We start from the raw sequence: 18,381 nt of genomic DNA on the forward strand, positions 1-18,381 counted from the left end.
AAGTAAATAAATAAAATTGAAAAAAAAAAACTTCTAGAACTAATCAATGAATTTGGTAAAGTTGCAGGATACAAAATTAATGCACAGAAATCTCTTGCATTCCTGTACACTAACAATGAAAGATCAGACAGAGAAATTAAGGAAACAATCCCATTCACCACTGCAATGAAAAGAATAAAATACCTAGCAATAAACCTACCTAAGGAGGTAAAAGACCTGTACTCAGAAAACTATAAGACGCTGATGAAGGAAATCAATGATGACACAAACAGATGGAGAGATATACCATGTTCTTGGATTGGACAAATCAATACTGTGAAAATGACTATATTACCCAAAGCAATCTACACATTCAATGCAATCCCTATAAAATTACCAATGGCATTTTTTACAGAACTGGAACAAAAAATCTTAATATGTATATGGAGACACAAAAGACCCCAAATACCCAAAGCAATCTTGAGGGAAAAAAAATGGAGCTGGAGGAATCAGACTCCCTGACTTCAGACTATACTACAAAGCTACAGTAATCAAGACAATATGGTACTGGCACAAAAACAGAAATATAGATCAATGGAACAGGATAGAAAGCCCAGAGATAAACCTACGCACCTATGGTCAACTAATCTATGACAAAGGAGGCAAGGATATACAGTGGAGAAAAGACAGTCTCTTCAGTAAGTGGTGCTGGGAAAACCGGACAGCTACGTGTAAAGGAATGAAATTAGAACACTCCCTAACACCATACACAAAAATAAACTCAAAATGGATTAGAGACCTAAATGTAAGACCGGACACTATAAAACTCTTAGAGGAAAACACAGGAAGAACCCTCTAACATAAATCACAGCAAGGTCTTTTTTTTTTTGACCCACCTCCTAGAATAACGGAAATAAAAACAAAAATAAATAAATGGGACCTAATGAAACTTAAAAGCTTTTGCACAGCAAAGGAAACTATAAACAAGACGAAAAGACAACCCTCAGAATGGGAGAAAATATTTGCAAACGAATCAACGGGCAAAGGATTAATTTCCAAAATATATAAACAGTTCATGCAGCTCAATATTTAAAAAAAAACAAAAACAAAAAAACCCAATCAAAAAATGTGCAGAAGACCTAAACAGACATTTCTCCAAAGAAGACATACAGATGGCCAAGAAGCACATGAGAAGCTGCTCAGCATTGCTAATCATTAGAGAAATGCAAATCAAAACTACAGTGAGGTATCACCTCCCAGCGGTCAGAATGGGCATCATCAGAAAATCTACAAACAACAAATGCTGGAGAGGGTGTGGAGAAAAGGGAACTCCTCTTGCACTGTTGGTGGGAATGTAGATTGACACAGCCACTAGGGAGGTTCCTTAAAAAAACTAAAAATAGAATTACCATATGACCCAGCAATCCCACTACTGGGCATATACCTAGAGAAAACCGTAATTCAAAAAGACACATGCACCCCAGTGTTCACTGCAGCACTATTTACAATAGCCAGGTCATGGAAGCAACCTAAATGCCCATCGACAGATGAATGGCTAAAGAAGATGTGGTACATATATACAATGGAATATTACTCAGCCATAAAAAGGAACGAAATTGGGTCATCTGTAGAGACACGGATGGATCCAGGGGCTGTCATACGGAGTGAAGTAAGTCAGAAAGAGAAAAACAAATATCGTATATTAACGTATATATGTGAAACCTAGAAAAATGGTACAGATGAACTGGTTTGCAGGGCAGAAATGAGACACAGATGTAGAGAATAAACGTATGGACACCAAGGGGGGAAAGCGGGGGTGGGGGGTGGGGCACATGAATTGGGAGATTGGGGTTGACATGTATACACTGATGTGTATAAAATGGATGACTAGTAAGAACCTGCTGTATAAAAAAAAATCATAGAAGAAAATTAAGGGACTTCCATGTGGCACAGGAGCTACGAATCCGCCTGCCAATGCAGGGGACATGGGTTCAAGCCCTGGTCTGGGAAGATCCCACATGCCGCGGAGCAACTAAGCCCGTGCACCACAACTACTGAGCCTGCACTCTACAGTCCACAAGCCACAACTACTGAGGCCCACAGGCCTAGAGCCCATGCTCCACAACAAGAGAAGCCACCGCAGTGAGAAGCCCACAGACCGCAACGAAGAGTAGCCCCCGCTCGCCGCAACTAGAGAAAAGCCCACGTGCAACAACGAAGACCCAACGCAGCCAAAAATAAATTAATTAATTAAAAAGAAAGAAAGAAAATGAGGGCAGAAATATTACCCACATAGGGTCAGGCTCCAGAGAATTCCAGGCTATCCAAGGAAAGGAGGAAAGCCAGGCTAGAGGAAGGCCTCGTGGATAACAGATTATAACTTAAGAGCTGGCAAGTAGGTCTGACAAGAGGTTATCTCTGCGCCCTCAGCAGCAGGAGACCCCAATCTGTATTTTCATCTGCTATTCGCCGTCTCCGCTTCTGCTCCCCCTCCCATCTCACCGCTCTCTCACCTTGCTATCTTTTGATTCTCAGACCCCTTTGAAAACCAGATGAAAGAAATCCATGAACTCTACTCTCAAGATAAATGTCCCTGTGTGCAGAAGTTTGCCTACAATTCAAACTTCATGGGCCTGTGTTTATGAAGCCCTAAGCCAACTCTGAGCTGGTGTTACTGTCGTCCGGTGGTTCTGTATGACTGCTCCCACGAACTGCTGATCCTCCCTGTGGTTAGCCCAAACTTCCTTAAAAGACAGGATCTGAATGGTCTGGTCATCCACCATTCAGTGGGCAAAGCTTTTATGTCAAGCCTTAATACTAATCTACCCTAGATTGAGCACCTGGGTCAGGCACCCATGCCTAGTTCAATTCACGGCAATTAAGGTGGGGGGGGGGGTCACATGGAACTGAGCATGGTGACCTAAACTCGAAGGCTGCATTTCCTTTAGCAGAGACTATAGGAAAGTATGGGCATGGCAGACATCTGATTGCAATGAACTTCTCTGTATAGGACAAACGTAACAGAAAAAATGGGCGGCAAAGGTATGTCTAAAGGCAGACTGTGAGGAATCAGGAAGGAAAGGGGACCCCTGAAGACCAAGCAAAGAAATGTGGATCTAAGAGAACCATGTGAGAAGCTAGAGATTTCCTAGCAAAACAATTCTCACACAATGCAAATCATCGTTGAACAATTCCATTGGCTGAGGCTGAACACAGGATGGAAGAGAGTGAGGTGATGACGGGGAAGGTCCTCTAGCAGTGGACACTGGGCTCCCTCTGCTTCTCAGTGTTGTCACTGTCACCTTTCTGCTGTATACCCAAGATAACCATGCTCCTCAAGGCTGCTTTCCTTTAGCTAACGCCACAGACTGAGACAATAAGGCTTCTGGAGGAAAGTGTCCAACATAAAAATCTTACAGTTGCCTGTTTTTACAGAATGAAGATATAAGAACCAAGAGAACATGTATAAATTTAAGAAGGAAAGAAGACCTGAGCTGTGATGGGGAGTCCTAGCGTGGGGGAAGGGTGAGAACTGGTTTCATTCTCGTAACAACATCAAGGCAGAATACTCGGCAAGAAAAACAATAAACACGGGTGCCTGCGCTTCTCTACAACAGCTTAGTTCCAACCATGCTCAGCTGCAGCACGTGGGCAAGGGATGTGCCGAACATCCCTGTGCCAGCAAAGCCGAAAGGACTATATGACTGCCCATCCTAAAATGAACGCGCCAACACTGTGCTCTTTGTACTAAAAAAGATGAACCCAATTTAGCTGCTAAGGAAAGAGTAATTCAATTCACTTGGCTATTATAAGCTGCCAAGTTTCTATTTCTACAAAGCAAGGAAAACAGAACCCTTTATAATACTAAAGACAGACCCTATCATGCACATCAGAACTAAAAAAACAAAGCATCACAGTTTGGAAATTTTAACCTTATTTGTTGTTTCTGCTGCTCCTTCTAAGAGACCTCAAATTCGCTGGATATATCTCATTGTACAAAAACATTAAATTACCTTTAGGCTGACATGAAGGCCACACATAAGCCCCCAAAGAAAATTTAAGACAGTCCTGGGGTCATCGATAAGTTTACGGCTGCACAGGGTCATGAATTAGACATGAGAAACTTCTCTCTGGTGTGTCATACAGGATAGTTTATTTCAAAATTGTTATGGTGAGCCCCAAATTAATCTTTCATGGCAGTTCCTTTCTGACAACAGTCGTCAAATTACCTGCGGTAACTCAGCAACTGTAAAGCCCTACCGATGTCAATGGCAAGTAGGTAACCCTTTCAAACAAGGTTTCTCAAGCATTAGCACTACTGACATTTTGAGCCAGAAAACGCTTTGCTGCTGGGGACTCGATGCCAGTAACATACAAACCCCTCCCCCACTGCCCCAGTTGTGATGATCAAAAGGGACTCCAGAAATGGGATGGGGTGGTGATAGGGGCAAAATTATCCCTGATAGAGAACCACTATTTTAGGATAAGCGGGAACAGGAACTCAGCGTGAGAAGCCCCTTCACTGCCCCACCACAGGCAATGTTAGGTCATGAAACAAATTAATGTTAATTAAAATAGTATTCAGGTTATACATTTACATTATGCAATTATCAAAATTTATAATTATACTCCCTAGAAAAATATTATTTATACTGTATTCTGCTATTTCAAGGATTTTACAGATAATTAACTTTATTCAACTAGATACATTTCTAAATCAACCTATTTAAAAATAAACCTTTAATTCAAATATAAACCACATATTATATAGCACTATCATTTCAGAATTACAAATGTTCTAAATTATCTGCAATGCTTTTTCAATTTGAAGAAAAAAGTAAATGCAAGAGTATCTTCACTGTTCATCTGACAATTCAAATATAACAACTTTCTCATTACTCTAAAAGTAAACACTTTAATAACTTATATTTGATTAATATTGCCAAAAATATAAAAAGATCTATCCTGTAGAAATGTCAAATGATGCCACTTTATTTGGCATGGATATGCACTTTCCCTCTAACCAATAATCAAATTATTCATTATTCTTATATCTCCATCCAGCCATTCAAAGATTTATTGAACATTTACTATAAATCAGGGATTGCTGCTACAAGAAGAAATAAATGAGCTCAAACTCCATCTTTCAAGAAGCTTAGATTCTAAAGAGATAGACAGGAAAACAGAGTGCAGAAGTGTCAGATATCAACGTGTAAGCTGCAATGGAAACATATACGTAGGAGAGTCAGGGAGGATTTCAGAGTGGAAGCAAACCTGAGATGATGAAAAGGAATAAAGGGAAGATACAATTTTTAGAGCATGATACAGAAGCCAGGAGCCAGAGCGGAAAAGGATTAATAATTTGGGCTACGTAAAAATTAAAACCTCTGTATGATTACATAAATACGACAAAATGGGATGTGATCAGCAAATGCTAAATGTTTGATATTACAACTGTTAATAAAGAGCTCTTTATTATGTTTTAATCATTCTCTTAACTGAATTTCCAGAAAACATATCATCCTGTTTAAATTAAAGAGGTTCTCCACAGCTTTTATTTTTTGAAGTTATTTGGAAGAAACGTACAAGAGCAAGTGATTTATCTGCACATCATTCAGTACTTAGATCAAGCGTTCCCAGTAGAACAGACTGACCAATGTAATTCTCAAGTTAAGTGAGGAATTTGTTCATTTAATGGGATCAATGCTAAGTCTGAAAAAGGGGAAGCTGGGACATTTTGCCATAACACAAATATAATGACACAGAAATACTTTAATTGACATATTTATTAAACTAGTATATGCAGGGAAGTACCCTTAAGAAACTGAAAGTAATTATACAGCTGGGAAAAAAAAATTCAGTCTTAACCTCTAGCTCAACCATACCCGAAAATCAATTTCAGATAGATTACTTAATTGTGAAAGATAAAATTCTCAGAAGAAAATATAAGAAAACATTTCCATGGCCATAGGGTAGGCAGATTTTCCTTGAACAAGACACAAAAGCAATAAAGATAAACTGGACTTCATGAAAATTAGAAACTTCTGCTCATCAAAGGATACTGTTAAGAGAAAGAAAAGGTAAGCAGAGAGTGGACGAAGATATTTATAAAATATTTATGCAACACAGCATTTTAGCCAGAATATATAAAGAACTTCTACAAATAACAGACACAGACAGCCCAGGAGATAAACGGGCAAAAGACCGGAACAGACACTTTACACTTGGCCAGCAGACAAATGACAAGGTTGCTCAACGTCATCAGTCAACAGCAAAATGCAAATTAAACCCACAACGCACCATCCTTGCTAGACACCTATCAGGAGGTCTGCTGCTAGTGGCAGTGTAAATTAGTATAATCACTTAAAAAAATGTTGGGCAGTATGAAGTAAACCTGAATATTCCCACAACATATCATCTGGTAATTCCACACCTAGGTCTATATGACTCAGAAATGCACACATATGTTCACCAAAATACATGCACGAAATGCTCACAGTTGTACTTATACTAGCCAAAACCTAGAAACAGTCCATCCACAGTAGAATGGGCAGACAGGCAATGAGAATGAACCATCCATGTACACAGAAGCATGTGGGTAAATCTTACAAAGGTACTGCTGAGTGAAACAAGTCAGTCACAAGAGAAAATACACTAAGTGATTCCATTTTATGAAGGGTTAAAACAGGCATGATTAGTCTTTCATGGATATCTGTGGGCAGCACGAAAGAGGGCTGTGAGGGCTGCAGTGTTCTGCGTCTTGATCTTGGTGCTGGCTGCACAGGTGTAGTCACCTTGTGACCACCTGTCAAGCTTTACGCTTACGAACGGTACATTTTTCTGTATATACATCACACGTTGATATGAAGTTTACTTAAAAAAAGAAACAACTACAGAGAGGAAATTCACGGAAAATATAAAGTGTACTACTGAAATGGGACTCTTAACTTTTCCCTAAGCCCAGTGTCTCAATGAGAGCGGCCTGCACAGAAGGCCAGCTCCCTGCACCGTTTTCACTTACTTTCCTCCACTTCCCGGCTTTAACCACGAAGATGGATGCCTGCCTTCCACATGTCATGCGCATCAATAAACTCACTGAGCACCTTCTATTTGCCAATGAATCTGCCGGGCCCTAGGGACAGTGACAGGTAAGAGCCGGTTGCTCAAGGAACTGACAAGCAGGGACCACGTGTGATCATCTTCCTCCTGCCCCGGCACCTAGCGTGATGTTTGGTACAGAGTGGGCCTTCCATCAGCGCGGACTGACCAGCACAGCTACAACAGCAGAGAGCAAGGGGAGCTACAGATGAAGCACTTAGAAAGGACCAGCGTTCCCAGAACTGGAGAGGCCAGCTCCAGCTTCCGTACAGGGGGAGTGCAATGGGCGAGGTCCGAAGTGGGAGACACCGAGAACGGTGCACTGAAGAGCGGTGCACACGCTGGGTCTGGACATGTACACGCAGGGATGAGCGAGATCCCTTTCAGCTGGGAGGGACTCAGGCTCAGGCGGGGAGGAAGGGCAGTTCAAAGGTACATAAAACAATGTCTGGCAGTCAGCGAACGGGGCTGTGTAAAGGAGGACAGCAAACTTTCATCTTCAGTAGGTCAGGGCAGAGCTTGGATCTGAGTATTTTTCAAAAGCTCCAAAGATGATTGAGGTTTTTCAAAGGTTAGGAATCACGTTCTATACCAAGCCTTCCATTTCACTGTGGAAACATACATGAGGAGAAGGATGGGAAAAATAAGGGACTGATTAAATATGCTCTGATACCCCAGTAAACACTTACTTTTACTTAATGTGCAAGTATTTTAGGTTTCTCCAAAATAAAAAGTTATATATACCTCATCATAAATCTGATAAACAATGCCATTTATATGAATTTCAATCTTTCAGACTCTCCTTCATGTTGCTTAAATTAAAATGTGAGTTAATGCAAACTCTGGGCAAGAACCTATTGAGCTTTAATTTTCTCATCTGTAATGAGAAGCTTAGAACACATGACCCACTTTTGACTCTGATGTGGCAAAATTCCACATGTGACAATTTTAAGAACAAGAATATGTGATGAGCATGTTATTCCTTTACCTCCCACTGCCTGTAGGAGGCATCAAAAATCCCTTACTACAATTATTCTGTGGTAATTTTTTCTACTGACCATGTCTAATTCACTGGTCACTTATTTTAACCTCAAGAAAAATAGATGCTGAATTAAAAACTCGAGTGTTTTGTTCTGTACTGTGGGTAACTGATGAGATTATCTGTATCTCTTTCAAACCAGCAGTAGCAAAGTCACTACCATACGTACCCAAAAGCATCACCCTGGGTTGCAAGACTGTAGTAAAATAACATTGGCTAATTTGTCTAGTCAGGAAACTTTGAAAAGCTTGGGAGCCCGGGGATTTCAGTAGCACAGGATTTTGCAGATGCAGCTCTGTAAACCCCAATTTTTTTTTGGGGGGGGTGCTTTTGTAACAGTAATGCCAACTACCTTCTTTTAGGGAAACTCCTGCAGAATTCCAGAGGGGCGGTTTGACCACAATCAAGCTGAGGCATTGAGTTTAAGAATGATTAATCACAGATGAATTAGCCTTTTGTTCGTTTTCTGACATTTCTAAACCCTTTCTGATGTTTCAGCTATCTGATGTCTGGCCATGTCATGATACCAAAGCAGACTGCCTGGATCACTGTTTACTTTGGCCTGCATACAAGTCTGGATAAAGAGCTCAGTCAAAACACCTCCTTCAGATCACAGAATGGCCTTACAGCAGCAGTCTGAGAGACAACACGAAGAAGAAATTTTTAAAATTATTCCTAACCCCATTTCTATACACTCCAATTTTCACTTTGAAAGGAAACTGAACAGTTTTGAAATGTATGAGAAGGTGTCAAAATACAGATATAAACTAAGCTTTACATGCGAATATTAAACATTTTGAAAGCACAGGAAAATTCATTTTTAAAAAAGCTTTAGAAAACTAAATATACTTAAAGCCATAGCTGAATTTTTTATGTATATATAATAGTGATACATATATATACAAACTATTGATACATAACATGTATATAAACTATATATAAAATAAATAAATATAAACCAACAGCTCGGTTTTTAAAAATACTGGGTTTTAAGCAGAATTTTAAAAAACAGACCTGTCCAGGTGTTCGCCCTCTGCAGTGGCATGTGCTCCGCAAGTGCCTCCACCCCATCCCCAATCACAGCTGCCCTAGCTCCATTCCCCTTGCCAGCCACTGACTCAGGCACGGAAAAAAGGCACAACTCTGACAATGAAATGAGTGAAGTAGGCTAGGAGGCTTCCTGGTAAGGTTTTTCTTGATCTCAAAAAAAAGACAGCAATCACCTCACACACATTAGGATAGCTACTGTCAAAACAAATGAACAAAAAAACAGAAAATAACAAGATTTGGCAAATGTAATGGTACAGCTGTTATGAAAAACAGTATGGTGGTTCCTCAAAAAATTACACAAATATTACCGTATGATCCAGCAATTCTACTTCTGGGTATATACACAAAAGGACTGAAAGCAGAGCCTTGAGCAGATATTTGTACAGCCATATTCACAGAAGCATTAGTCACAATAGCCAAAAGATGGAAGCAACTCAAGTGTCCATCAATGGATGAATGCATAAACAAAACGTGGCATATACACACAACCAAGTATTATTCAGCCTTAAAAAGGAATGAAATTCTGACACCTGCTACTACACTGATGAACCGTGAGGACGTTCTGCTAAGTGAAATAAGTCAGTCACAAAAAGAAAGACACTGTACCATTCCACTTATATGAGGTCCCTGGAGCAGTCAAATTCAGAGAGACAGAAAGTACAATGGTGGTTGCCAGGGGCTGGGGGCAGAGGGGAATGGGGAACTATTGCTTAATGGGATCAGAGCTTCAGTTTTGCAAGATGAAAGGAGTTCTGGAGATGGACGGTGGTGATGGTTGCACAGCAACGTGAATGTACTTAATTAACACTTCTGAACTGTGCACTTAAAAATGGTTAAGATAAAGTTTGTCATGTACATTTTATCACAATTAAAAGTAATATTTTTTAAAACAAGAGACACAGGAGACAATATTATACTTTTCTGATTCTAGCTACTGCTGATGGCTTGTGACGCCTGAAGGCCAGCAACCACCTCGGAACTGTGAGAGGAGCAGACCAAGAGGACAAGCATCCACTGAGGACGTCAGCCAGAAAGCCACACTATCTGGTCCTGCTTCGGCAGGAGAGCTTCTCCAAAGAGAAACTCTCCCAGGCTGAAAATATAATTTCCATTCATTTCAGCCAGTTCCTGAGTCCACAAATCAGTACTGATTTAGGCCAAACGGTACCAAGTCCCATAAAAATGGTCACAATTATGGTTAACAGTTAAAGTGAGCAACGGCAACACAACAAATCAAGGTGACTTCTTTTCATAATGACTGTTTTCTAGCTCTCATTAAATTCCTCTGTGACTACCCTTTGCTTTAATCTAAGACTATGGCCACAGAGAAAACCTAGCTGACTGTACTGTTTATACAGATCAACCTTTATTTAAAACACACACACAAAGAACAGTAAAACCAAAATGATTCGGTAAAAATGAATCTTAGGGAATATTATGCACAAGAATGTAACTGCTATCACCTAGCAAACCGCTAGGAGGCTCTACCGCAACACATGTGATCAAAGAAACTACGAAAATGACCACATGGCGATTTTCATTTTGCAGTGCTCAACATTAGCAAGACAAGCAAAATCAAAATGTGTCATTATGTTAACAAATGCCTCGTAGGCCCAAGTCTGGGTATTAAATAAAATGCTGTATAAAGATGAATTCTCGTAAGCCAAGTGGGCACATTTATAGGTATGACCACACAGGCAAATTAAGTAACTTTGCCGAAACTCTCTCACACTGAGCTGTCAACAACTTCACAGATCAGTTCAGCTCAATTCAGGAAATGAGTCTGCACAGCTCAACACAGAATGATTTCCATCTACGTGGAAATCTACAACTGTATCTAGTGATTTCCATCCTACAGCATGTGTTTCAGTCATCTGTTGCTGAGTTAACAAACCACCCGAAAACTTAGAGGCTTAAAAAAACAACAATTAATTATTCCTCATGATTCTGTGGGTTGGCTACAGCTCAACTAGGTGGTTCTTCTGCCCATCTCTCTTAGGCTCAATCATACAGCTGCATTCAGCTTGCTGCTTGGCTGGGGCTGAAACATCCAAGATGGTCTGAGGCCTCCCAAGTGACCTCTCATGCCAGCAGGGTAGTCAACCTTTTACATGATGAGTGGCTTCAGAGACAAAGGAAGCAAAAGCTGTCTGCCCTCTTAAGGCTTGGGCCTGTCTGAAGTCTCAGACATACTTTTACAGTATCCTATTAGTCAGCACAAGTCACAAGGCCAGTCCAATCCGTGTTGAGGGAAACAGAATGTACCTCTGATGGACAGAGCAGCGCACACAAACAGGGTACAGGGTAAGAGGAATTGATGATGGAAAGCTCTGGGAATCATCTATCAAATGATGGTCCTTCCTACACATAAAGATAGACTCTTCATTTCAACATGCCTTCATGACAGTTCACTACTCAATAAAAGAGTTTGTATATTTCAAACCTGTTAATTACTTTAATTTGCTCTACATTATAAATGTATTATATGGTGTTTATGATTTCTTCTGCTAACTTTGGGGTTTATTGGTTCTTCTTTCTCTAATTGCTTTAGGTGTAAGGTTAGGTTGTTTATTTGAGATATTTCTTGTTTCTTGAGGTAGGATTGTATTGCTATAAACTTCCCTCTCAGAACTGCTTTTGCTGCATCCCATAGGTTTTGGGTCATCATGTTTTCATTGTTATTTGTTTCTAGGTATTTTTTGATTTCCTCTTTGATTTCTTCAGTGATCTCTTGGTTATTTAGTAGTGTATTGTTTGTATTTTTTACAGTTTTTTTCCTGTAATTGATATCTAGTCTCATAGCGTTATGGTTGGAAAAGATACTTGATACGATTTCAATTTTCTTAAATTTACCAAGGCTTGATTTGTGACCCAGGATATGATCTATCCTGGAGAATGTTCCTTGAGCACTTGAGAAGAAAGTGTGTTCTGTTGTTTTTGGATGGAATGTCCTATAAACATCAATTAAGTCCATCTTGTTTAATGTATCATTTGAAGCTGTGTTTCCTTATTTATTTTCATTTTGGATGATCTGTCCATGGGTGAAAGTGGGGTGTTAAAGTCCCCTACTATGATTGTGTTACTGTCGATTTCCCCTTTTACGGCTGTTAAAATTTGCCTTATGTATTGAGGTGCTCCTATGTTGGGTGCATAAATATTCACAATTGCTATCTTCTTCTTGGATTGATCCTTTGATCATTATGAAGAGTCACATACCACAATGTTCACTGCAGCTCTATTTACAAGAGCCAGGACATGGAAGCAAACTAAATGTCCATGGACAGATGAATGGGAAGAAGATGTGGCACATATATACAATGGAATATTACTCAGTCATAAAAAGAAATGAAATTGAGTTATTTGTAGTGAGGTGGATGGACCTAGAGTCTGTCATACAGAGTGAAGTAAGTCAGAAAGACAAAAACAAATACCATATGCTAACACATATATATGGAATCTAAAAAAAAAAAAAAAGGTCATGAAGAAGCTACGGGAAAGATGGGAATAAAGACACAGACCTACTAGAGAATGGACTTGAGGACACGGGGAGGGGGAAGGGTAATCTGGGACAAGTGAGAGAGAGGCATGGACATATATACACTACCAAACGTAAACTAGATAGCTAGTGGGAAGCAGCCGCATAGCACAGGGAGATCAGCTCGGTGCTTTGTGACCACCTAGAGGGGTGGGATAGGGAGGGTGGGAGAGAGACGCAAGACGGAGGAGATATGGGGATATATGTATATGTATAGCTGATTCACTCTGTTATACAGCAGAAACTAACACATCATTATAAACCAATTATACTCCAATAAAGATGTTAAAAAAGCTTTACAATATGGTGAAGACTGTAACTTAATATGTGTAAATCTACACCAGAAAATCCAAATGAAACATTGTCATAGCTACAGGTACAGTCACTTGGTGCCACTTTATGCACTGGATTACAATTATGTACCCCCTCAGATGTAACCTCCATTAGGGCAGAGCCCATATCTATACTGCTTACAACTGTATTCCCAGTGTCTAGTGCATACCAGGTACCCAAGAGACTGTTCTTTCTTAGTTATAAAAAATATTCCTATTTTAAAATATATTCCTTCTTTAGTATCAGATAAAAATATACTTTGTAGATTTTTCCATTGTATATTTTACAATATGGCAAAAATATATCATTACTAACGCTTGAAGCAGTTATGCACTAAGAAAGAAGATATAATTTTAGCTATTATTGTACTTATATGCTAAATTTACCCATTCAATCTTGAAAATGAGAAAAATTTTAATAGTGTACAATTCACTTTCTGTGAGCTATCTTTTATTGGTCTCTAGCTCTAGCCCTTCAACTTGAAATGAGAAACATTCACACTTGGACCAATATCCATCTTATAATTTCAAACGGCACATTTTCCAGTTGAAAATTCCCATGTTTAAAAGCAGTTGTTTTATTCCCCCAAAACTGAGCGTTCTCATTTGCTCACAATAAAATATCCTTAATTGAAATGAGAATATCTTTACTCTTCAGTGACCTAAAATGACATATCTTCAATCATGATGCAATGAAAACAATTTTCTTAAACTAACAATACAAAAATTAAGAACAACATGTTCTTGAAGATCCAAAAGTATTCAAACCACCATGCCAGGAAAATGCTGGCTTTACAAAATTAACTTAATATTCAAATATTTTATCATTCTTATCTCACGAATATTTACAAAGTCACGAAATATAGTACAGATTTTCAGAATTGTCTTTCCCAAGAAGATATAATGTGAATATGATATAATATATTGGGAAATTTTTAAAGTTTTGTTTAAATGGTTAGTGAGTATTCCCCTCCACCTACCTTTTCCACTCCGGGCTGCAACCTAGTTTTACAGGTTTTAATAGTGTTTCCAAATTCCCAACAGATATTAAATTTTGGGGATTTGGAAATGAGAACGTGGGATTCCTGAAAACATAAGTTATTCCTAAAATACTTCCAAAATTCTTCAGATTCTTTACTCATTAGTATGAGTAATTAAAAATTGTTTAATAAGAAATATCATTTTCAGTAGTACAGGCATACCCCGTTTTATTGTACTTTGCTTTACTGCTTTTTGCAGATATCGCATTTTTTATAATCAAATGTTTGTGGCAACCCTGAGTCAAAAGCAAGTCCATCAGCACTGTTTTTCCAACAGCATTTGCTCACTTTGTGTCTCCGTGCCACATTTTGCTATTTCCACCAGTGAAAAGATTACAACTTGATGAAGGCTCAGATGATGGTCAGAATTTTTTAGCAATAAAGTATTTTTTAATTAAGGTATGTACACTGTATTTTTAGACGTAATGCCATTGCATGCTTAACAGAGTACAGTACAGTGTAAATATAACTTTTATGTGTACTGGGAAATCAAAAAATTCATGTGACTTGCTTTATTGCAATATTCGCTTTATTGTGGTGGTCTGGAACTAAACCCGCAATATCTCTGAGGTGTGCCTGTATTTACAAAGAACTTTAGCCTACAAAGAACTGGGAACTGCCAGCAAACATTACTAGGTACTATTTCTAATAACCTAACATTTGGGTCTCTCACCATGCTAACAGCACTACAAAGAACCACAAATTAAGATTACCAGTTTATGATCTTATTTTGCTTCTAAGTTACCCCTTGAAACACCATTAATATACTTTATATATAAAGTGAATAATATTTATTATATTTACATTGTTATGTACCTTGTAAACAGCAGATAGGGCCACAAAACACATAACACGGCTACAGCTACAAAGAAGACCGACTAACTGAAGGGTGACTGCCCTCCTCCTCCTTTTTTATGTGAATATGCATGGCACTGTCACCTATTCATTCTTATTTAAATGCTCCTTCTCCATGAAATGTGCTTCCCTGTCATACCTACTCTTTTTTGAGGACTCTCTTCCCTTTTTTTTTTTTTTTTTTTTTGTGGTAAGCAGGCCTCTCACTGTTGCGGCCTCTCCCGTTGCGGAGCACAGGCTCCGGACGCGCAGGCCCAGCGGCCATGGCTCACCGGCCCAGCCGCTCCGCGGCATGTGGGATCCTCCCGGACCGGGGCACGAACCCGCGTCCCCTGCATTGGCAGGCGGACTCTCAACCACTGCGCCACCAGGGAAGCCCTCTCTTCCCTTTTAATTAAACCCTTGCCTCTTCCATACCCTATGCAGCAACCCCACTGCCTCCTAGGCCACTTACCAGACCACTGTATTAACCTGATTTTACGTAAAACACCCCCAATCTTCACCTATGTTACAAGTTTTAAGAAGAAGGTTCATGTTTAAATCTTTTCACATCTTCAGAGCTTAAAGCAGTGCTCTGAGTAGATCAGAGGTATTTGGTTACTGTTATTATGGTAGGCAGGATGTATGTAGTCTGTTCCTTTATACTGCTCTATACTTTCCAGAGCTTTTACAGTGGGCTACTAATACTTGGAAAACATCAAAGAGTTTCATTAAAGAGAGTCATAAAATTTAACATCAAAAAAACACAAACAACCCAATTAAAAAATGGGCAGAGGACCTGAACAGACATTTTTCCAAAGAAGACATACAGATGGTTAACAGGCATATGAAAAGATGCTCAACATCACTAATCATTGGGGAAATGTAAATCAAAATTACAAGGAGATATCACCTCACACCTGTCAGAATGGCTATTATCAAAAAGACAACAAATAACAAGTGCTGACGAGGATGCAGAGAAAAGGGAACCCTCATGCACTACTGGTGGAAATGTAAATTGGTACAACCACTATGGAAAACACTATGGAGGTTCCTCAAAAAACTGAAAATAGAACCACCATACAATCTAGCAATTCCATTTCTAAGTATTTTTCCAAAGAAAAACATCAATTCAAAAAGAGACATGCACCCGCTGTGTTCACTGCAGCATTATGTACAATAGCCAAGATATGAAAGCAACCTAAGTGCCCATCAATAGATGAATGGATAAAGAAGACAGGTGTGTATGTATGTGTGTGTATACACACACACACACACACACACACACACACACACACACACACACACACACACACACTGGAATATTACTCAGCCATAAAAAAGAATTAGGGCTTCCCTGGTGGCGCAGTGGTTGAGAGTCCACCTGCCGATGCAGGGGACACGGGTTCGTGCCCCGGTCCGGGAAGATCCCACATGCCGCGGAGCGGCTGGGCCCGTGAGCCATGGCTGCTGAGCCTGTGCGTCCGGAGCCTGTGCTCCGCAACGCGAGAGGCCACAGCAGTGAGAGGCCCGCGTAGCACAAAAGAAAAAAAAATTAAAAAATAAATAATAAATAAATTAAAATAATTTTTAAAAATATAATAAAGTTAGGCCTGGAAATTAAAATAATAATAATATTGTGATAGCTTTATATGGTGACACATAATTACTAGACTTCTTGCTGTGATCATTTTGTAATGTACAGAAATGTTGAATCACCATGTCGTACACCCAAAACCAACACAGGGTTGCAGGTCAATTATGCTTCAATAATAAAAAATACAATAAAATAAAAATAAAGAGAGTCCTAAATGGTAAGACCTTTTGTTAAAAGGGAAATTCTGAAATATACTTAAACCTGAAAATAATACAATGAATTACAAAGTAAGAACAGTGGAGACTGTAGTTCTCATCACAGAAAGCTTCATTTCTGCGGCAGCAAACAGATTTCCTTCATTAACCCATTCAAACCCTTTCAAAATTCCAAATTCTGTGCTCTGAGACAAAAATCATATTAAAGATTCATTTTCCCATAATGAAAACCGTACAAACATTTGCAAATATCGTGCTATGGAAAATATCTTACTACTTACACCGAGCTCCAGTTTTTCTGGAGTGTGACTGTGTCCAAAGGAAACAAAGCTACAACTGAATGGAGGGAGAAGGAATGGAGGGGGGAGAGGGTGACAATGCACCTCAAGAAGGTAGATTTCTTAATGGGTACTACTGTACTACCCCAAGTACACAGGGCCCTACTGAAGTTCTAGAATAGGTGGGATATATTCAGTGAATTCCTACAGATTAACCTATATTAAACAAATATTAAGTGCCTATTTTGTCAGGCACTGTTTTAGGCAATGAAGAAGCTAGATTCTATGAAAAGTTTAAGACACATTTAAAAATAATTCATGATTTACATAAAAATGTACAAGCATGTTAAACCAATGTGATTAGAAACTACAAAAGCACTAATTTTCATAATTTGACTCTATAGCAAACGTGTGTGAAAATCAACTTTACCTTGTATTTCATCTTGGGACATGAATGGATGTAGAAACCCATATAGTAATAGCTGAGTTGAGGGGTTTTCTCATGAAGCTGCCTAGTGAAAGCAATTTCTCTGCCAAAAGAAGAAGAAAGATCAAGGTACAGTTAAATTTAGCTCCAAAATTCAAAGTACTGTACAATTTGGTAACACATAGTTGATAAAATCTGACATTAAGCTATCAAAATAAAAATCCAAGTGTTGAAAGAAAACCAATTTTAAAAACACTTTCAGATGACTTTTACTATAGAGACACCAAAGAAAAGTATATTATTTTAGCAAATGCACCGAAGTTCTGGTTTTACTCTTTATTGGGCATAGCAGTGTATCTCAAATTCAAAGAGCACAGAAGTACAAAGATCTATTTAATACAATGCCTTATTATTCATTATCACCTGGAGTTCTCAAAGACTGGATTTATCAGGTTAAAAACAGGACAACAAATTTTAGAAAGCTCAAAAACCAACAAATTTCAGGAAGAATACTACTATGACCATTTACATGCAAACACTTTCAACTATATATGACATATTACTCTCTATGTCCAAATGCTACTTTAATATTCATTTTCTCTAAAAGTAAAGAGGGGGGAAAAAACCATGCTATCTCACCACCTTTTCTCTATTTGTTGGCACAGGCAAGGATTAACTGAAAAAAGAAGCTGTCAGCAATGCCTATGCTCGACATGGTTTTAATTTGTATCCGGATAAATCTGGGCACAGAATTTCATCCTACTTGTCCAACTGAATGACCGCTTGTGTTCGAGAGCTTTAAGCAAAGCTTCGGTACATTTCTAAAGTATGAGAAAAATTGTTTTGTTTTTATGTTTGTTTCTTGAAGGTTTTAATTTCCTTTTCTTTTTCTTTGTTTTTAGTAGCAATGGATGCTTGAAATCCAAGGAGAGGTTTATTTTTTAAGGGAACAGTCTG

The 18,381-nt window shown here is 38.9% G+C and overlaps 1 protein-coding gene across 7 annotated transcripts in view; it reads right to left on the minus strand.

The window, feature by feature from the left end:
• Positions 1–18,381, minus strand: part of ATE1 (arginyltransferase 1) — a 158,594-nt gene that overhangs the window by 65,640 nt on the left and 74,573 nt on the right. For all 7 annotated transcript variants that reach the window (XM_032607842.1, XM_032607845.1, XM_032607844.1 and 4 more), the window contains one exon: positions 17,428–17,527. In XM_032607842.1, coding sequence (XP_032463733.1) covers positions 17,428–17,527 — 100 coding nt within the window. The remainder of the gene's footprint in view (positions 1–17,427; positions 17,528–18,381) is intronic.

The sequence above is a fragment of the Phocoena sinus genome, chromosome 16 (genome assembly GCF_008692025.1).
Source record: "Phocoena sinus isolate mPhoSin1 chromosome 16, mPhoSin1.pri, whole genome shotgun sequence".
Lineage (NCBI taxonomy): Eukaryota > Metazoa > Chordata > Mammalia > Artiodactyla > Phocoenidae > Phocoena > Phocoena sinus.